This window comes from Aythya fuligula, chromosome 1 (assembly GCF_009819795.1).
Source record: "Aythya fuligula isolate bAytFul2 chromosome 1, bAytFul2.pri, whole genome shotgun sequence".
Lineage (NCBI taxonomy): Eukaryota > Metazoa > Chordata > Aves > Anseriformes > Anatidae > Aythya > Aythya fuligula.
In genome coordinates, this window is record NC_045559.1 from 51,214,768 (window position 1) to 51,236,840 (window position 22,073).

The window sequence follows — 22,073 nt, forward strand, 5'->3', positions numbered from 1 at the left end:
AGTATTTTTCTTCTCCTCTATTTTTTTTTTCCACCAGAAATGTCAGAAAGTCTGCTGACATTTTAATTCCTTTGTGATAGGCTGGGAGCTGAGAGCCAAATTCTGCTGTCACTGCAGTCACAAAGATTTTTCCTATGGACTTTAAAGGGAGCAAGCCAGTCTTACACTCTGAAAAAAATAATAAAAATAAGCAAAGTATCAACAAACTGTTACTAAAATTAAATGAAATGTACTCTTATAACATCTTGAGATTAGTTACAGACAAACTGGAAAGTCTTGTTCGATTTTTTCCTTTTCAATTTGACTGTAGGATAACAACAAAAAAAAAAAAAAAAAAAAAAAAAAAGACTGAAATAGAAGCAAAACTTTGCTGTTGTATTTTGTTTCTAAATCTGGATTCTCTTGAAAGTGTTGCAGTACTTTTCCATGCCCTTCTTTGTCACCTAAGTTTCAAGATACTCTATCTGCAATGTTAAAGATTTTATTCAAACACTAATTGATCTACACAACCTGTGCATTTCTTTGAAACACCATTAATCAGTGTGATCCTGCTTTTAGTGATATCTTCATTAAAAATCTTGTTATCTTTAATAGGAATACACTCAGGTTCATAAAATAAAGAGAATAAAAACTTTCTCTTTTCATTGTGCACCAATACAACAGTTGTCCAGTGAGCTCTCTAAGAGCAGCAGCACAGTGCTGAGAGAGTCAGGTCTACAGATTTCACCTACAACATAAATGATCATATATTTCCTTCTCTGCATGGAGTGTTTAGAGATTTACCTCATGGCTTTTGTCTAATAAATTTATTTTCCTTTACAGAGTTCTTCCCTGATGGAGTATTCATTTCTAAAGTATTAATTTTGCCTAGAGGACTGATAAAAACCAATGGAGTAGACAAGTTTTCTTAATAGGTTTATTCTTTTTTGAGGTTCTGTAATCACATTTCATCAACTGGTAAAACAAAACATGTTTATATATATATATATATATATATATATAATGGCTTGTTGAGCTTGATGCATGGTAGATCTATTTGGTTTATTCTTATGTTTTATTGTTAAATATTATATTGCTTTTTTTTTCTTTTTTTTTAAAGCAGACCATGTATATTGTGATTTCTATCATTCCACACACAGCAGCTTATTTTTGTGTCCTTTAAATATGCAAAATTAAAATGTTTTCAGTTTGCTATAAACAAAACAAACAAACAAACAAAAGCAAAAGAAAAAAAAATAAGTAAAAAGAAAACCAAAAGTTACTGCTATTTTACATGGCCCAGGAAATATTGGCAGCATGCTCTTTGGCTTTCATCCGTAGAACTGCAATGCTGGAGGACCTCCTTTCAAATTCCGGCTTGGTTTCGAAAGCATGTCCATTGGTTGTCCCAGAAAGTAAAGAGTCAGTGAAAAAATTATTGAGGGGCACATGGCTGAATTGGTTCTGGTGGTTTGAAAAGCCTGTGTATCCAGAATCTGTCCGGGGTGAATGGGAATAAGGTGTCATACAGGAGGAAGTATCTCGTGGTAGCATGCAGGAAGTAACCACAGAACCGCTAGCTGTATTCCCTGCCCACAGATTGTTCTGAATCTGGAACATATAAAATGAACAAGATTAAATTTAGATATTTCACCTTTTGTTTTCTGCATTACTTGGCTTCGTTTAGTACATCCATAACTAGTTCTGTTCAAAAACATGCAACTACGTATCTAGTTCTCTGCAATCTTGTTAAAAACATACTATGAAGACACTATATGGATCACTATCATCACCTGGGAGCTGGGGTTGCTAAATCATATTCCCTACTCTGTCATCCATTTTCTCTGTGAGTCTGTCCTGGATGTTTACCATTGAACCTCAGGATGCCATCAGCCCAGCCAGTCAGTGGAATTAGGGAAGGCATACAATTGCCATTGAAGAAAAGGTGTCAAGAGTATATAGTACCATAGCTGTATTCATGATAAAAATTTCCCCTCAACAGAATTCATTTTTAATATAATGGTAGGAAACAGTGTAAAATTGTGAACAAAACAAAGTAGGCTTTCTTTAGCTACAAAGCCCAATAAGTATTAAATTAATATTAATTTAATATTAAATCTTGTGTAGCACTGCAAATGACTTTAAAGCAAATTAAACCATAAGATCTAAGCATGGTTGTTAATAATATATCCAAGAGTTTTTTTCCTGAAGTTGTTTCAAAGATAGCTTTAAGACAAAAATTCTTTTCATAATAGTTTTATATGAAATTATACTTGAGGACATTTCTTTTTCAGCTCTCAGACTTAACAGGCTGTGCTGTACATCCCTGGAAAACATTCCATGACAGTCAAGGAGACAAACTTTGTGGTTACCAGCAATGTCTGCTGAAGATCTGGAGTAACCATGTATTCATGCTTTGATGTGTAATGCCTTCTATACTTGGCAGGCACTTAAAGCTTCATTCTGAGTCTCTGGACTTCTCCTATCATCTATGAATAGATACTATACATAGGTATTTTTCACATGTTTATTACTAGATGAACATACAAAAAGTTTTTCAAGGCCTGGCACAAGTAGGTTCCCATCATTATCTGTGACTGTGCATTTTTTCTTCTGTCCTCTTCACTTGGCTTTAATCAAACTTCACACACAGCAGCTACACTGTCTTTTTTAATTCCCTGCTCTTTATATTTCTACATCACAACTGTATGGATATACTTTCTGGCAAACTGTGACTTCCTCAGTCACTTCTCACATGCACTCACCAATTTTCTATGTAGTTTTTTTTTTTTTTTAATTATTTCTTCTCCGCTTTTACTTATATCTTTTTCCTAAATATTGACTTTAAAAAAAAAACAAACTACAAACTGCAGTAGACCAGAAAACATCATGATGCAAGGCATTTGTAACCATCATTTGCAGTTCAGAATCCTTTTTCTATATCCTATACCATATTCTATATCCTTTTCTTTTGTGATTTTTTTTTTTTGAAAAATTTGTTTTCTGTTGAGTATGCCATTGCTCTGCTGCATTGGGATAGAGCCCACGTCTTTTTTCTCTGCTATACACTGGAGTAATTGCAATTATTCTTCGGTTAACACTATAAAGTGAACTCTCACTTCAGACTTAATTTTGTCGTCACATTCCAAATGCATTAAAAAAAGGAATTTTGGCTTTAATATGTGTAGGTTATCACTGTAGCTGAATTTTTTTTCCTGCCAAATTTGAGGTCAGTGGAAGTAATAAATTATGAGTCACACACAGACTGAAAAAAATGTTTCTAATTCTGAGGGTTATTTTCCCATTGTCCTATTACTTTGGAACAACACATACCCACCAAACCACCACCAAGTAAAGAGATAAATTATAGTTCACCGAACTCATCTAGCTAAGATCTAGTGCAGATAGAAAGGATGAGGTAATTAGAGTCTTATTTTAAAAGTTAGTACTTCAAACTGTTGCATTAGTAGAGGTCATCAGGAGCTGGCAAACTAATTTGGGCTCATTGGCAGTTCCGGCAGTAGAAAAGAACCAGCAAATGCTTCATCTTGGTTTCCTGAAGAGGACTGAAGGAAAGTCAGGGTAGCAATGTCTTCCCAAACTCTTGGTCTGCCCAGTCTCCTTGTTTACACATACATGCATAAACACACTAACATACCCACTCACATAAATACAGCTTTCCTTTCCAAACATACACATACGCACAGCTAATTGGGCGCACCTCTGGCATCTTCTGCATATTTTAGGTGATCTGTTGGGAGGTAATGGAGTGAATAAAGTGTCTGGGGGAGGTGACCGAGAATTTTTCCTCCTTCCTTTGGGCCTTCTGAGATCTACAGGAGGAGAGAGACTCCAGTGAGAGTTTCAGAACTCTTCATAGAATCACAGAACCATAGAATATCCCAAGCTGGAAGGGTCCCAAAAGTATCAGTGAGTCCAACTGCGTGGTCCTCATAGGACCACCCAAAAATCAGACCCTATGTCTGAGAGCATTTTCCAAACACTTACTGAACAGGCTCAGTGTTGTGACCACTGACCTGGGGAGGCTGTTCCACTGCCTAACCACCATCCTGGTGAAGAACCTTTTCCTAACACCCAGACTGAACCTCCCCTGTCGCAGCTCCATGCCATTCCATTGGGTCCTTTCGCTGTCCACAGAGAGCAGAGATCAGTCTGCCCCTCTGCTCCCCTTGTGAGGAATCTACAGACCAATATAAGATATCCCCTCAGTCTCCTCTTCTCTAGGCTGAAAAAAAAAAAAAAAAAAGAAATAACATTCCCATTCTTGCCTCCTAGCTTCAACTTCTAGAACACTCTCAGACATTGGCTCAGAAGAGACCCTCCACAGCTTGACATGATCTTCAGCTGCCTCAGTACTCCTTAGCTACCTCAGTCTGTTTTGACTTATAATCAGAAATGTTATTTTGTATTTTAGTTCTCGGAGAACAGATGGTTTATCTCAGGAGTACATATAACGTCTGGACCTATTTAAACCACTGCCTTGGTTATGAAAGTTTCACAGAATCACAGAATTGTCTAGGTTGGAAGAGACCTCAAGATCATCAAGTCCAACCTCCTAACACTAAAAGTCCTCCACTAAACCATATCACTAAGTTCAACATCTAAACATTTTTTAAAGACTTCCAGGGATGGTGACTCCACCACTTCCCTGGGCAGCCCATTCCAATGTCTCACAACCATCTCAGTAAAGAAGTTCCTCCTAATATCCAACCTAAAACACCCCTGGTGCAACTTCAGCCCATTCCCCCTCATCTTGTCACCAGGCACATGGGAGAATAGACCAATCCCCACCTCACTACAGCCTCCGTTAATGTACTTATAAAGAGCAATAAGGTCGCCCCTGATCCTCCTTTTCTCCAGGCTGAACAAGCCCAGCTCCCTCAGTGACTCCTCGTTTGTTGCACAAACGAGTCACACACAATATTCCCAAAGACAGCAGTACATGCTTTATGGCTCAGGATTCAAGGATTCCTGAGTATCCTTTTGCCTGGAAGTTTTCTCACATCCTTTGCAGAGTGTGAGAATTTACAGATGCTGACAAAAAGAAAATAAGTACCCTGAAAGAGCTGGAAAACATGTTAGTTAAGTGTATGGCAACTGAGAGATCATCCAAGGCTTACTGCCTTTGCAAATTTTTTTTTGAAGGAGGGATTTTGGAGCCATATGAAGCATGATTAGAGTACAAAGAAAAGTAATCAAGAAGATAGCAGGTGACAACCTATAAGATTGAGAATATCTTTCGCTTTTCTTGAAAGCCCAAACTGCGCATACTCTGTTTCAATCATGAACTGACAAAAGCAGAAACACAGTCATCCATTCAAAAATCGTGCCTTTCTTTTGTACAGGAACACTAGAATCTTTTAGTTGTACATTTTTTTTTTTTTTGTGGTTATATGTACATTTCTTGCAGCAGCAGTGACAGATTAAGCAACTGTTGGGGTTTTCTTTCCCTTTCTTTTTACAGAACAAATCACCCATTCTTATTATATCCATGCTGTTTCCCTCCAGTTTGCTTTGCTGAATTGGAAAACAGAGATGATACATTTTAAAATGAATCCAAGAAATATATATATATATAAAAAAAAACCATATATTTCAAACAGATGCACATAAAACACCATTCTTTCTGATGGTGTTTTCAGGCCAAATTATTAGTCTCAAAACATTCACAACAGGATGAATTTGTCCATAGAGAGACTAATGCATCTATGCAACTTCTAATACAGGAGCTAATTCTGAAGGAGCTCATCACCCCCAGAGCTAACTCACAAGGGACAAAGTTTTATTTACCTGACGTACTCAGATTTCTTCTTAAGAAACCCTATCCCAAATTCTGCAGTTGCCCAGATTGCAGAGATAAAATTATTGGAAGAATATTTTTAAAAATAAACTGTTCAAATGGAAGTCCACGTGATTTTGCTTTTAATGTGGTCATGGTGGGAAGACTTCAGAAGGTTCAGAGGCTCATTTTGAAAGTGCTCAATAACCTATGAGGTCTGGAGGTATCACAAAATCACCCTTTCTTTACATATTTCTATTAATTTTTTTGCAGCAAACTAAGTTTAGTACCACCAGTTATTCTCATATTTTTATCCTACACAAATCTCTTTTAATTTAACTTCCATGTGCTTGCACAGGTATAAATGAGGACAAAATTCAGCCACAAATCCTAAAATATATCAATGTCTTGTTAAAGAAATATGTGAGCAGCTTTCATTGCTAAAACTTTCAAAGTGGTGCCATGGGTTTCTTCATTAGAGGAGGGAATCCAAATGAGTTAACTTCAGAACTTCAGAAATTATTTAAGATGTTAGAAGAGTTTTACATCTTCTTTCAAGAGACAGTTATAGTTTTCAGAACTATGTTTCAGTCATATTAAATTTCCATTAATTTTAGTAGTTGAGTGACTTCATTTTTGATATTAGATTTTCATTTCTCAGCAAGGATAAATGACTTACAGAGAAATCTAGGTGCAAAAGATATTCCTGTATTAAAAATAAATATAGTAATGCTTTACAATAAGTCAAAATTATCAGGCCTTCTTCTGGTATGTTGGAAGGAAAAAGGACATTATGTACATGAATTTAAAGAAAATATTTTTCCTCTTAAGCTCTTGTGTGATCCATGAACTATATAAAAGGCAATTCAGAGACTGTGAATGAGCCTATACATGCAGCACATCTCTGGTTTCTGTTAACATCACAAACAACTTGAGCTTTGCTCTTGTGGTTACCATGAAATTACCAGAACCCTTCAATATATTTACCTACTGTATATTTTATACACACACACATACATGCATGCACCCTTCCCAATAGGAACTAAAAAAAAAAAAAAAAAAAGTAGGATTTCAAAGTTGTGACAAGAATATAACTGGAGAGTTATGGCTGTTAACATAGTTATGATGTCACTTCCTAAGCATATGACCTTCTGCTTGACACTGAAGAGGAAAATTAGCTGAGGTAATAGGTCATCCTTCTTAGTTTCATTGCTTTTTTCTTCTAAAATGCCAAGTTCCTAGAACTTTGGTCTTCTTATACATCATGCAGAGAAGTCACATAAACTCATTTTTCAAATTTTCTGACTTTTATTATCACTTACCTAGTTTTGGTTCTCCCATTACCAAATGTATTATATTTAATTTTGTTTGTTTGTTTGTTTGTTTGTTTTGGTGCTGCATTATATTTTAATTTTCTGGTGTTTTATTCCCATGCCTATCCAGACCAGAGTCTCTTCCCAACAGACAACCACACATAACCATACACAGCTACTATTTGAGTGGATATGTTTTAGTGCTTCACATGATTAAAAAAATAAATAAATAAATAAGAGGCATCACTATTAAGATCTCTAGATATTAAATTGTTATTATTGTATGACACAATAAATATATATTATTTGTGCTATATTATTTTATTAGATTACCATTCCAATAGTTTATTACTGTTATTGTTATTATTATACTAATTAGATAATACCCATTGGCTCTGTTCTTAGGATGTTCCTGGACATAGCAAGGAAGACAACATTTAAGGATCCATCTAACTATAGAAAACATGCAGACGATAGAAAAAAAAAATAATGTATGAATGGTAAACTTGTGTCACTCCTTCTTTCTTCATGTGAAAAAACAGTCCTTGCCCTGACAGAAAATCTGAAACCTGGTTTTGCACAGGGGGCTACTTAGGCAGATTAAATTCAATAGCCATTAAAACTGCTCAAAACTATTAGTTTACAATTTATAATCTGTAGGCTGTTCCCAGTCCATCAGCACAACTAATTTGGCCTGTCACTTACTACATTTTTTTATTATTATTTGTTTGTTTGTTTTTGAAATACTGAAAGTATGGGCAGAGATTTGCCTGTACATCCTGAGTTTGCAGAATCATCAATTCATAGAACAATTTAGGCTGAAAAGAGCCTCTGGTATTATTATTCCACACACCTGCCTACAGCTAACTTTGAATTTAGATCAGGTTACTTAGGTCCTATCCAATCAAATTTTTAATATCTCCAGCTACAGAGATTCAATGACTAGCTTTGGAACCACCACACTCACACTGACTTTTTAATTTTGATCTAGACAAAATACTTCTTGGTGTAATTTGTGATCCTCTTTACACTAGCAGAGCCACTGGACCTAGTGAGCATGTGAAGATCAGCTGTACTCTGTTGGGTTCAGGTTCATATGAGAGCTGCAGCACACCATTTTCAAATAAGTCCATAAAATACAAGTTGGATCTTGTAAGCCAGAAGCTTAATGATACAGCTATAAAATAGAAGATATTTCTGTTCAGTCCACATCAGCCTTACATATGGTAAAACTAACTAACTAAATAAATAAAATCTTCACTGTTTAACCAGTTCGCCAAAAAGCAAAATAATGCAGGATTTGAAAAGTTATCAAGTTTTAATTCTAGTACAAGATGTTTTGTAGATAAACTGTAACCTCTTGCTACTGCAGTCTTAGGGTCAGTTACAATAAGAATTAGTTACATTTCACATCTATGATACAGTTAAACACAATACTTCGTACTTGAAAATAACATTTAAAAGAAGTTTTTGTCTTAAAAAAAAAAAAAAAAAAAAAAAGAATTTGCCTTGTAAATAAATAACCCCCAGCTAAAGTCACTCAAAGTTGAGACTCTGAGGAGTCTCACAACATACAGTGGTTTAGAATCAAGAAAAAATAAAAGCACTGTGCACAAACTACTTTGTGTGGAACAGACACCACCCAAAAAGATGAGAAGTGTTACTCTTGTTGAAAGATCAGCCACAGCAGTGCAACAGTCAGCACATTTGTGCCAAGAAACATACTACCCAGGTGGTGGCCCAGCCTGAGCTCCATGCTGTCACAGCTAGACAGCATGAGTATATTGTAAAGCTTCTTTGAAGATAGCTGAGATATGTCTACCACATCTACTCCTACTTAATCAGTGTACCCATAGCCTTAATGAACTATCATGATTAACTGTCATTTATGTCTACTACAGTTAAAAGAATTTTTAAGTCAAATAACATGTGGTGTCTAATGCATGCCATATGAAAAATTTAATTGGTGCATGTAACTTTGATTATTGCTAATGAGAATTACCCATATGTACTAAGGCTAGAGCAGAACTGTAATGATGATCCAAGGGCTTAGTACAAAACACATGTATATTGATACCACTTCTACACACTTCTGCTGCCAAAACAAGTCATGTGATGCCATGCTCTTCAACATATTTAATTTGATTTATCTTTATCATGGATGGAATGTAAACTTCAGAATCTTCACTCTTTTTTTTGTGTGTGTGTGTGTGTGTGCGATTTCAACATTCTCCCTTCTTTCTGCACCCTCCATCCTGTATCTCTGCAGTTCCAATATCTTTAAAATGTTTTTGCCTTCTTTTAGGATTCCCATCTACACTACGCTGGATTTTCCATGAAAGTAAGTTAAGTTCTGTCCAGCTCTTGCCTACATTATCAAGTAAATTTGAATGAACAAACAAATTTCACATGTGATAGTGCATGAAAAGTATAACAGTTTGAAAAGATAAAACATTTCAGAGGAACTTTGAAGGACAATGACAGGTGAACCAGATTCAGAGAACAAGAGGAAAAGAAGTGAAGTGTAGGAAGGGAACAAGTGGGGTGGAGATATATAATGTTGCCCCTTATGTCTGCTTTTCAAGGGCACAAATTAATGCAGCTGTTTATTTACATGATGTTTCACTTACATCTACATACACTTACATATATATAAGTATAACTATAAATTAAATTTAACTTTTACAGGGAAAGCTAGAGGTCTACAGATAATAATATAGGCTTTTGATCAAATTTCACTCAGGAAAATAAGGAGGGGATAAAGATTAGTTTATCTCAGGTTTGCTGGTACCTTTGTACTTCTCATACTGAGGTCTTGAATCTGACAAAGTCAGCCTTTGTAACATTAGCCTTCTCACAGGGCACAGTACACCAAAAGTGGTCAAGACCAATAAAGTAAGAAGCAACCATTTTGTTGTTCCTTTCCCAACACAAAATACATATGTCCATCAAAGACATCTGTAGATGTCTGCATCTGAACTAGGCAACAGAGAAAAAAATACATATTTAGAGATTGCCTTACTTATTTTATACCTACTTTAGGAATAGACTACTTCATTGACCAGATTTTCACCTACTTCTAAACGGAACCAAGTTCTGTTATAAAAGTCTCTTTGATTAAATTTCCTAAACACAAGTGTCTAGATCTATCTGACCAGCAACTACCTCCCCTGAATGGTGCTTGTTTCTTTTAAGTCTTGTTTGTCAACACCATAACAGTGTCTCAGATATCCCAATACATCTTAAGTAATACTAGACATTACACTTAGCTGACCAAATTAAGTATCACTTGTTTACTAATATTTACTTAGGCAAGTTGAATCTGCATTCATTTTCCTCTTCTTAGGATGCATTCTCTTAGCTTTCATACCGTCAGAAGAATATTGCTGACTAATGAAGTACAAAGCGTCTTGGATAATGGTTTTAACCAATAAATTATTTTGACTACAATGTATAATATCCAAAAGAGAAACTTGAAACTAATTAAACAGAAACCTTTTACTAAAATTAATGAAAAGTATTGTGCTAGAAAATCTATTTTTCAGCATAATTTTGTCATAAGTTAAATAGTTTTCCTGAGTGAAGTCTTATAAACTTTATGATATTTCTGACATTAAAACATCTAGCGTTTAGAAATCGTCAACTAATGCTTGCTTTACCTCTTGCCATTTAACTTAATTCTATTTGGTTCTTCCATTATTATATTTTCCAACAGTAGTCACAGAAGGCCTGGAAATTTCAGGTGAATAACAGATTATTGTCCCAAAATAGTCTGCTAACTGTCCTCCCCTGCAATCCAGGTGTTGCCAATATAATTAATGGGAGATGTTTTTGTGTAGAATTTGGACAATTTAGTTAAGTTCTTGACAGACAACTAAGCAATAATTTTGCACAATAAGCAGCACCTTAAGTCCACATGCTGTAAAAATAATTAATGGGCAACTGAATTAGCAACACAAACAAATATGATCTAGGAAAAAAAATGTTTATTACTATTTTTGAAGATAAAAATTTGTAATTTAATAGCAAAATTGATTGGCTTATAGAAAATTCACAGCCAGCCTTCTCTCTGAAATAAGTTGAAAAGATAATTTTCTCATAGAAAAACCTTTCAGGTTTATATAGATATACATTTTAGAGCAGCATCATGTTCTTAATTTGTACTTGAGGAAGATAATTGATGAAGAGACTAAGCAGGGGTCTCCACACCCTCTGTTGGCTGCAAAAGAGACTGATGTTTCTTCTGGAATGCAAGCTGGATGTCTATTTTGGGAACATATCCATGGTGGGGCTCAAAGCAGAAATCTTCAGACTGCAAATTCATATAATGCACACCAGAAATTCACGTTTATTATTTTTTCTTCTGCCACACAGCAGTAAATAAATATCCCAGCTTGATTTTATCATTTTTTCAACATCATCGTATATTTTTTGCCAAGAAAAAAGTCTGTTTTCCTCCATGTTAGGAAGGGACTCATAATCAAGCTTGAGTAACCTGTATCCCACAGTCCCCAGGAAAATCTGGTTATTTGAAAGTATGACAAAATCTATCTAATCTCTAGTGATGTCAGTGTCACAATAAGAGAGCTTGTACACAATACAAATTTAAAAAATAATAATTAATTAAAAAAAAATAATAAAAGGTTTGCTTTACATTCTTGCATATTTTTTCCACTTGTGAGCATTCTCAGAGCACTGAAGTAATGGAATTGATCTGGGAAATCATCGTGTAATGCTAAGACCAAACATGCAGGCCACAATTTTAAATATCCCTTTCTGTCAGAGTACCACTTTCTGTGGAATAGATTAATGAACTTATAGGTAAATCATGTATCATATATTAATTTCCTTTGAGTAAGGCACTTATAAATGTTTTAGTTCAAAAGATTTTAATTTAGGGCTATTGTGTTTTTAATATGGATTTTCATTGTATTCTCACTTAAGTATAAAGTATTCTCACTGGAAATAAGCTATATATTCATGATAAACCATATATGTGGTTTTACTGATCATGATGATTTAAGAATGTGAAACTACAAAGAATTACCAGTAGGTTAGTAAGAACATGAAATTGCATTAGCTGTTCTGTGATTTTTGCCTTGATACTAATTCTTATTGCAGTATACAGAAAGGTAGCCACATTCTTTATTGAGGAGTAAGATGGCTTGTTTTTATCATGTAGCAAAACTATGCATATAAGCATCCAACTGAAACAGACAATATACAGAGGACTTCATTTAGCTCCTTGTTCCTATTCATACATTATGGTACAATACAACTTTCTCTTGCAGGTGACTAGAGTTAATTATGTTTGAGCCTATCTGTTTATCTACAGTCTGTCATTGTAGGTGAGTAATACACATCTATATTTATAAATGAGTATACATTTTATATTTCTATATATTTAAGAGATGCTTTATATAGATTATGCTATCAACATTTCCATTTCAATCTCCTATATTTAAGAATTTATAAATCAGTGATAGAAAGTTTTGCCAGCCTGAAACTTAGATGTGTCATCAGCCCAGGGAAGATATTCTTTAACAAATCCAAAAAAAAAAAAAAAAAAAAATGCTGTGAATTCACTCATATTTTTAACAATCTGAAAGTACAGAATAGATGTTTCATTGGGTGTAGATTTTTTTTAGTGATATTCTCCTATCTTTTGAAAATGTTTCTTTTTAAAAGAACTTTTAGTTTTGGACAAGAATTTTAAGTGCTTACCAACGACTTATTTATTTCCTTATTTTTTGCTAATAAAACTTTTGACTGTGGTGAACGTTTGTAGATGAAGTCCTGTTAAAAATACAAGAGCTTGGAGACAGCCAATCCAGTCTAGAAAACTGAGTCAGAGATGGGAATGCCAAATCACTGTTCACCTGTTATGATGTCATAGAGAAGCCAGAAGTTTCTTCTAAAGACATTTGGACACCTTAAGTGAGATCTACCAGTGTCTGTGCATCTGTGTCTTTGTAGGTCAAACCACCTACGTGTGATTTGGGTTGTTGGTGTTGTGGTGTTTTGTTTTTGTTTTGTTTGTTTGTTTTTGTTTTTTACACACACTTCCACTTAGGTAGGTCTCATACTGTGTCCTCCTTCTTAAACATACAGTATATCACAGAATCATAGAATCACATAGTGGTTGAGGTTGGAAGGGACCACTGGAGGTCATCATCTGCTCCGAACACCTCTTCTCAAGCAGAGACACCCAGTGCAGATTGCCCAGCACCATGTCCAGGTGGTTTTTGAAGATTTCCTGGAAGGGAGACACCATAGCCTCTCTGGACAACCTATGTCAGCGTTGCATCATCTGCACAGTGAAGAAGTGTTTCCTGATGTTTAGACGGAACATCTTGTGTTCTAGTCTGTGCCCATTGCTTCTTGTTCTGTCATGGCACCACTGAAAAGATCCTGGGTCTGTCCTCTTTGCACCCTCCCTTCATGTATTTATAAACGTTGGTAAGATCTACTCTGAGCCTCCTCTTCTCCAGGCTGAACAGTTCCAAGTATCATTCAACAGTTTCTGATGTAAATTTCATTAATACACTGTTACATTATAAATACTAACAAGTAGAATGATGCGTTCCACCCTGTTTGAAATGTTTGTGACCATACTCTGAGCTACTAGAACACAAGCCAGCTCTGGTTTAGACACTGAACCTAGTGTTCAACCTCCTAAGTAAAGCACATTAAGTAGGATAGAGGAGACATGGGCCTGAAACCTTTGGTCCAAAGCTAATCATACTCAGCCAATGCAGAGCATGAGTAAAACAAGCCCACATAGACAGAACCAATAATGTTTTTGAATATGAGTGTATTCCTAAGACTAACAGAGACCCTATTACCTGATGAACTTGAAAACCAAGACAACAGTAGTGGAATTACTTTGCCACAAGGACACATAAAACAATTTTACTTTGGAGCCTTTTCTTTTTAAATTGTATGGTAAAAACAATGGGAAGCAAGAGACATGAAAAGCAATGGCTTCAAAACAAAACTATTCAATGTAATGAAATAAACAAGCAGGAAAACAATGACAGATTGTAACGCGAGACAGAAAAAATGAACTGGAGAACAGAAACAGAAGGTTAAGATCTTATTACACAATAATACATTACTATATAATGAAGGAGAACTGAGAAAGAAGAAGAGGAAGAAGAGGAAGAAGAGGAAGAAGAGGAAGAAGAGGAAGAAGAGGAAGAGGAAGAAGAGGAAGAGGAAGAGGAAGAGGAAGAGGAAGAGGAAGAGGAAGAACAAAGTCATCAAATTACTATTGTTCAGGAGAGCTTTATTGTCTCCTCACTTCCCTCTCCCAGCTGTATAGATTCAATTCTGATCATTTGTGACCATAAAAAATTTAATGCTAGTTACTTGTTACATTCTATGGTCTATTGAGGTCTCTAAAGTAATGGTGTGTGTTTAATACATCAGAAGGAAGGTACTTAGAGATCACCTGTCAATCTCAGTGGGTTTCTACTACATCCAGAATGTGTATGTAGATCAAATCCACATGTAATTTTATGTGCAAAATATAATTAGCTACACAACCATACTGCCAAAAATTTTTAGTACATAGCTTATGTGAAACTGCAGCTCCTAAGATCATTCCTTAAAAAATACTTGTATTTTAAGAGTTAGTTACTCATATTAGGTGTCAAAACTGTTGTTCACAATTTCATCTCCCAGCAACGAGTCTAAAGAACAGTAAAAACTAAACACAGAAAAGTCTTCTTCAATCCTCTGTGTAGATATATGCCTAGGAATGGAAGAGAAGATAAATAGAGAACAAAAACAATACTTGGTCTTCACCATACCTGAGGGTAGCTGTCAGTCCTTGGAAGAACAGATATATCATAAGTGGCAGCAAAATGGCTCTTAGCTTGCTGGATCTGACCGTAACGTTCTCTTTTCCTCCATTTTGCTCTTCGATTCTGGAACCAAACCTAGAGTAAGCAAGAAGATAATCATGAAGATAAACTTAATTACATAGTTTGCAGAGTCATTAAAAAAAAAAAAAAAAAAAGGACTATTTCAGCAGCTTTGAAAATGACTGAAATGACTAAATGACTGTCTATCTAGGAAAGGGAAGTTCATGAATTTCCTGTAGTTCCTGTTAAAATTTAATCTTCTCAGTGTTAAGTTATCTCTAGATATTGAAAAAAAAAAAAAAAAAAAAAAAGTTAAAATATGTTACTTCCTATCTATTGTCTTTGAAAAAAAAAAAATAGGCAAAAGAATAATCAGATGATCAGGTAGTGCTAATTTTGCCAGTCAGCTCTTTAATGAAAAATCTGCAAGTAGTAGCAAGTTGCATTGTAAAGAGACTTTCTCTTAATTTCACAAGACCACTGACTTGATATGACTACCTGTGCTCTGTCTCCTAGAGGTACATGTAGACTTTATCAAGGGCTATAATAAAAAGGCAGGAAATGCTAGCACAAGTCAATGCTACAGAAAAGAGTTTCTGTAACCAAAGGTTACAGCTAACAGAGAAGAAAGATGAAGTATCATGATATCATAGACAGTTTAAAACTACTGTGACATTTTTCACATTTGTATTAGGAAATATCTATGTTTCCAACAATGGAAGAAACACTTCCATTTAGATTACACTTTACATTTAGATTACAACATAATTTCATTTTGAAACAGTGTCTACATGTCAACTAAAAGTTGCCTTTTTGATGCTTATATAACCTTTGAACTGTTCTATAATAAATTAGGTATTGTGTGTTATTTCAAAATTTATTATATGCACATTTCTTGCTTTGACTGGTATCTGTCATCATCCAATGGTCTTCAACATTTTTTTCTTTCCAACAGTTTAGTTTGATGAGTCTTAATTCAAGACTCATCTTGAATTAAATAAACTGCTAAGACAAGTATGTGTTCCTTTATGAAAGTAATATATAACTAAGTCTTTAGTGCTCAGCAAATTAATTTTGATTTTTTTAAAAGAAGTCACACTATTAACAGATTATTTTTTTTAATGGAAACAATATCATTGACTAGTCTCCCTTTTAAATGAATGGTGAACCCATTTGAACAGATGCCTATATTAATGGATTTTTTTTTTAATATTATTTTTTGGTAAACAGCACCTGTGAACATCATTTTGAGGGAGTTTCTGATCCTTGATGGTAGAATATTAAAAATAACACTATTTGTTATAATTCACTTTTTATCTTGATCTCTTGGAGAACTTTATTTTGATGCTCCTTAAGCAACCAGAGCATAATTTTGTTTATTTTAATTCTCAAGGACTCATGGCAAATTTAGTATGTGCAATCTTTTAAAATGCACTCAGCAATCAAAGCAAGGCCCATGCATGTAACTGCTGAGTATATATTGTTAAGGACCTTGTTGGTAAATTTGTATTATTTATTATGCCTGAGGCTCAGCAAAAAGAAAAGAGGGGGAAAAAAATCTCCTGTCTCCACAGGAGGCACCAAGAACACACTAAGGGAATTTAGTAATGAGGCTCTTTCATTGAAAAAAGACCTTGACAATCTCCTTAAAATGGGTGCCAATTACTTCACTGACATGAAGCAGGAAAGGGAACAAGTTAGATAAATTAGGTTCAGGTTGGCTCTCTCTGCATGTATGCAGAATAAATATTAAACTGGATATTGATGAAATGGCAGTGAAGGGAAATGTGGGTAAGGCATCCAGCTGATCACCCTGCTAAACTAAATCAAACAATTTGCTTGAATTTATAGGGACTAAAGAAGAAAAGCACTTTTTTTTTTCCTTTGACAATCCCCCAAAATGTTTCTGTTTACATCACTTTACTAGAAACTGACTCTTGGCAGAGATAAAGTAACCATTTGCCTCCACAAAGTAATGTAAAAATCTGCTGCTTGTTATCCTTGCATTGCCAGATGCTTGCCTCTAATGATGTAAGGCCTTTAAAATTGCTTAATCTTGTGATGGAATACTGTTGCTACTCTGGATAAAAATGATCACCGTTTCCCTTTATATTTAGTGTATGAGAAATGCAAAGATCGGTTATCTTTTAAGAAAGGGGAAAATATGTAAATGAAATAGAAGTAGATATTATATGAAAGACTGGTGCAGACATTTATGTTTTAATATTTACCCTCTTGTTTCTAATACTTTTAGCATATGAAGATTCTAAAACTTTGAGAACAATGTGAGGGAAAAAAAAAAAAAAAAGACAAATTTAAGTCTTATTCTCCTCTCCCTGTTCTGCCTATTAACTTATTCTTGAAGTATTTCTCATGATTACAGAATTATGCAATTGTAAGAGAAGAAATTTAACATTATGCAAGGTTGGTTTTGTTTGTTCTTTTTTTTTTTTTTTTAAGTCATGAGTAAAGCCTAATGAATAGAAGTCGTATTTGGAAAATTGTCCCAAATTCAGAGGGAGAGGGATTGCACAGAGCCCGAAGAGTTAAAATGCTATTGAACTAAGTTCCATTGGCATCACTGATGTTGTATCAATGTAACTGACAGATGATTTTGGACTGTTTTCAGATGACAACAGTGTGTATGCCATCTGGTTGAACAGACATGAAACGAACACTTATTTATAAAATTAAGTAATGGGATTTCTTTCTGAAAGTGATCCTGGTTTAATTTCAGTTGTATGTATGTGTGCTGATGTCTATTTCTCTATATGCATGTATGCATTTAATTACAAGTTGTGAAGTTGTTATCATATTCAAGTCACTAAATTAAAAGAATTAATCTCAGTTGGTATGAATCTACAGGACTCCTATTCCCTAAACTGAAGTGATGAGTATTAACAGAACGGGGAAGATCTCTTAAAACATGATGAACTTGCAAAATGCAGTTAACACCTTTTTCTAAGGGAGATTATCTTAATGGGGGAAGGGTTGCTTTTCCTGGATATTCTAGCTTCTTTTATTAAACATCCAAAATCATAAATCATAAACATCAAAGTCATATGCATAATGAATGAATCATCTTTCAGTTAGAAAGCTCAAACACTGAAATTAATGTCCACCAGCATGTATTGATCCAAAAATTAGAATAACATTATTTGTTGAGTATTCAAGTTTAAAAACAAGCAAACGCATTTCCCAATTTTGCTAGCTTTAAGCATTCACATGAGATGAGAGGATTATGTCTTTGCCATACACAGACATCACATGCAATCGCATACACAAGCATTCACACACACATACATTTATATATGTGCAGCTTCATTGCTTACTCTTTGGAATAAACAAGGAATTTGATTGCTTTTTAAATTTCTGTTTTTCATACTGCAACACAAACTCTGCAGCAGAGTTCTGCATCATCAACCATCTGAACTACATAAAACATATCTCTTTAATGGGATTTTTACACATTAACACTATGCATTCACTGAATGCATAAACTACATAAAATTTTGACAGTAAAGAACAACCAAAGATGAAGACTACTTTCATATTGATATTATTTTCTTATCTTTTAAACAAGTTTCTAGAACAGCAACACAAGCTATTAAAAATAATAAGAAGAACAAATTATTTTAGCACAGTAATATAGCAGCTTATGTCTAAAAAGAAATAAAGCAAAATCATCTATTTACATTAGCTTTATGGGCTTTTGCACAATCCCCAGGAGTGCCACTTATCACTTCTTACAATGAAGAACTTGCCATGGAAATGCTGGAATTTGGTTCCTACCTGTACTCTGGCCTCAGTGAGCTCTGTTCTCAGAGCTAGTTGTTCCCTTACATAGACATCAGGGTAATGGGTTTTCTGGAATACTTTCTCCAGTTCCTCCAGCTGCAAACTGGTAAAAGTTGTTCTGTGTCTCCTCTTCTTACTGCTGGAGACATTGCTGTCACATTTATCACCAAGTTCATCCAGTTCCCCCTTCTCCTGCATCCCTTTCACTGGAGACATCCTGAGACTGTTGCAATTGTCCAAGGGACTGTTCAGCTCTGCATGAAGAGGCTGTCCTTCCACTTTAGTAATCCCATAGTTCACTGTATACAAGGTGGGGGAGGGAAATAACTGGTTAAAAGGGGAGCTTTAGGTTGAAAGTTTCATACAAAACAGTGTCATCAAGTACCAGATCCTGTATCTACATGTATTCCCATATGAGATGGAGGAAAAGGACTCTGCATTAATGACAAATAGAATAAAAGTACTAAATCACTAAATTTAAACTAAAAAAATGTGTCTAAAAATATCATATAAAATCTTTCAGTATAAAGAGACTACTTGAATATATTACTCTGCCAGTAAAGTAGGTAATAATCCATGAAATCAGATTGAACTTGAGTTGCACAGATAAGATGCCTTAGCCCAAAACAGATTATCATATAAGTGGTAAAAAGCTATTGGCAAATGTAACTTTAAGCTTGGAAGCAGATAAACAAAGCTCGCTCTATTTCTATGAAAATGCAGAATAACTTTAGAGTAAACTAAATAGCTGTAAACTGACAAATTAAGAAACAAATGAAACTGAAAATCAACCTCACTTTACAAACTCAATAGATTCCACATATCTTCTCCTGGACTTGTAAAGTGGAATTGTTTCCAATTAAGTTTGTTATGGTTAGAAAATGCAGAGAGTTTCTGCAAAATGTTAACTTGTTAAAAGAGATCGTTTCAAATACTTTGCATAGGGATCGCAGGAACTTTTTCTCTTTATGTAAAATCTGAGTCGTAGAGATAAGAAATATTTCTCGGTAGCTTTTTAATACAAATGAAAATGTTTTCTATTTTTCTATTTTTACGTATCTCACATCAGTGAAAAAAAAAATAATCATGCAGTAAATTACAAGATTCAAACGGGCTTTTTTTTTTCTTTTTAATCCCAGAAACAGACAAAAAAAAAAAATGAAACCAAAATTTACAAATATGTCATATAACATGCGATAAGGGGCTTGCTTTGGAGGGGTTTTTTGTTTGTTTTTCTCGCATTCTTAATAATTTATTTACTTTCACTCAGAGGTGATTTGAACAAAACAGAAATTTTATACACTTACCATCAATACATACATAGGTAGGAAATGCCCCAAAGCCCCTAAGGCACACATTAAATGAGCTAATTAAGAAAAACTTCAATGGGCAAATCAATTTTCTGCAGTTTTTCGAAGTTGCACTTGCAGAAATCTGTCATTATTTCTTACAGACTGTTTCAGCCAAAAAGGATGTTCTCAAAATATATATATATATATATAAAAAGCAATACCTATATGAAGTCAAAAAATGTAAGATATTGTTAGTCTATTGTTAGTCTCATTATTGCAGCTGATTTTAACCGTATTTCCGACTCTGCTGGGATGAACTTTTAATTTTTTTTTTTTCTAAACATGAATTACATCATGGTGGAATAATGGGAGGATTTATAAACTCTATATAAAATAAAACATTCCTCGTTCTCCTTTGTCGAACAGCTAGAAAATTAATTATTATTATTATTATTACTATTATTATTATTATAGTAACAATACACTGACGTTTGAATTATCTCAATCGTTTTCAGTCAGTATGAAGAATCACACGTTATGTCTGTTGTGCATTATTCGGTAGCACAGCAAAAAAAATCATATCAATAACAGAGGTAAATCCTATAACCGCGGAGCGTTACTGGGCAGAACCAGACGTGACCAAACGACCCTCGGGTTTCATCCCGTGCAGGTACCGCACCGAGACAGCGCATTCCGTGCTCGCGACGCCGCCGTCCCCGAGCCCCAGGGCTGCGTTTTCCGGAGTTTTGCCGGGGGGAAGCGGAGCCCGCCCGGCCGCTGTTTGTAGCCGGAGCTGGGATCACCGCACGCCGGCCCCGAGCCCCGGAACGGCACGGGCGGGAAGCCCGACCCCGGTCCCGATCCTGATCCCGATCCCGATCTCGGTCGCTTTTCCTTCCCGTCCCTTTCCTCCCCGCCGGCGAGCCGTGCCCCTTGCTCGGCGCTGCGCTCCCAGCGCCGCGGTGCTCGGGGGGCACAGCCGAGGGACCCTGCCCGGGGCCGGCAGAGAGGGAGGGCAGCAGCCAGGGGGGCGGCACTGAGCGGCAAAGAAGGCTTCCGAGCGAGCGGTCGCCTTTTCCTGCTTTTAGAACATTTCTGTTGTTGTTGTAATCACGATTGTTATTATCATAATTCTATTATTATCATTATCATTGCCATTGGCCTTATATGTTATTAGTATTATTTACCTGGTAGCACCCCACATGCCAGCACCATGCCAGCACTGCGTGGCTGCCTCTGGTCTCCTCGGGCAGGAGAAACCCCAGACTGTCCAGCACATCTCCAGGAAGGGCGAAGCAGAGGAGCGAGAATAACCCTGGGGTGAAGACTTACCGTTATTGTCCTGGCAGGGTGATGTCCTGTCCAGCCTCACATGATGCTCAGCCCTTTGCAGAGGGTTGAAGGCCTGCACACATTTGCTGCCTGACGTTTTGCTATAAAAGGACTCATTGTCCAAAGTTTCCATAACGTGCTCCAAAGTGCCTCCTGCTCCCATGTAAAAGTCACTGTTTTTGCTCGGCTGACTCTTCAGGGCAAACTTCTCGCTCAGAAAATCCATAATCATCTAAGGCTGCTTGAGAGCCTCTTCCCTAGACAGAGGCTGGACTGTGAGGAGGGGAGGGAGAGCGGGTGAGTGGATAGGAGGGAAGGAAGGAGGGAGGGAAAGACTTTCAGAGCTCAGGGAGCTGTTTTGCCTCTGAACCTTTGATTTGTCTTGTCTTGAAAGGGGGAACCCGAAGTTGCTTTTATATCTTGAAGCTCAGCAGGGATCCTTATGCAACCTCCCATTTCTAATGAATATGAAAATAGGCAAGCATTGTAACTCCTCCCCAGGTCCCCCAAGACCTAATCCTAACACAGGAGGGAGTTCCAGGCCCATTTTCGACAGATAGATCCGTTTCAGACGGACAAACACACACAGGCGTGCGGGGAGGGTGAGGGGAGACAAGGAGGGAGGAGGGACGGCACACGGAAAGGACATTTCCCTTCTGCAACGTATTCGCATTTCTCTAGGGATCCTGAA

The 22,073-nt window shown here is 35.9% G+C and overlaps 1 protein-coding gene across 1 annotated transcript; it reads right to left on the minus strand.

Annotated features, from left to right (window-relative positions):
• Positions 1-1,269: 1,269 nt before the first annotated feature.
• Positions 1,270-21,614, minus strand: ALX1 (ALX homeobox 1). The gene is made up of 4 exons (XM_032207900.1): positions 21,383-21,614; positions 18,753-19,057; positions 14,907-15,035; positions 1,270-1,590 (listed from the first exon to the last, which is right to left on the minus strand). The coding sequence occupies exons 1-4, from the start codon at positions 21,612-21,614 to the stop codon at positions 1,270-1,272; spliced, it is 987 nt and encodes a 328-aa protein (XP_032063791.1).
• Positions 21,615-22,073: the final 459 nt, after the last annotated feature.

Coding starts and splice junctions, on each gene's coding strand:
- ALX1 (XM_032207900.1), bottom strand. CDS start 21,614: ATGATTATGGATTTTCTGAGCGAGAAGTTTGCCCTGAAGAGTCAGCCG. Junction 19,058..21,382: donor ACCCTGCCAGGACAATAACG/GTAAGTCTTCAC, acceptor CCTTGTATACAG/TGAACTATGGGATTACTAAA. Junction 15,036..18,752: donor TCACTGAGGCCAGAGTACAG/GTAGGAACCAAA, acceptor TGCTTACTCTAG/GTTTGGTTCCAGAATCGAAG.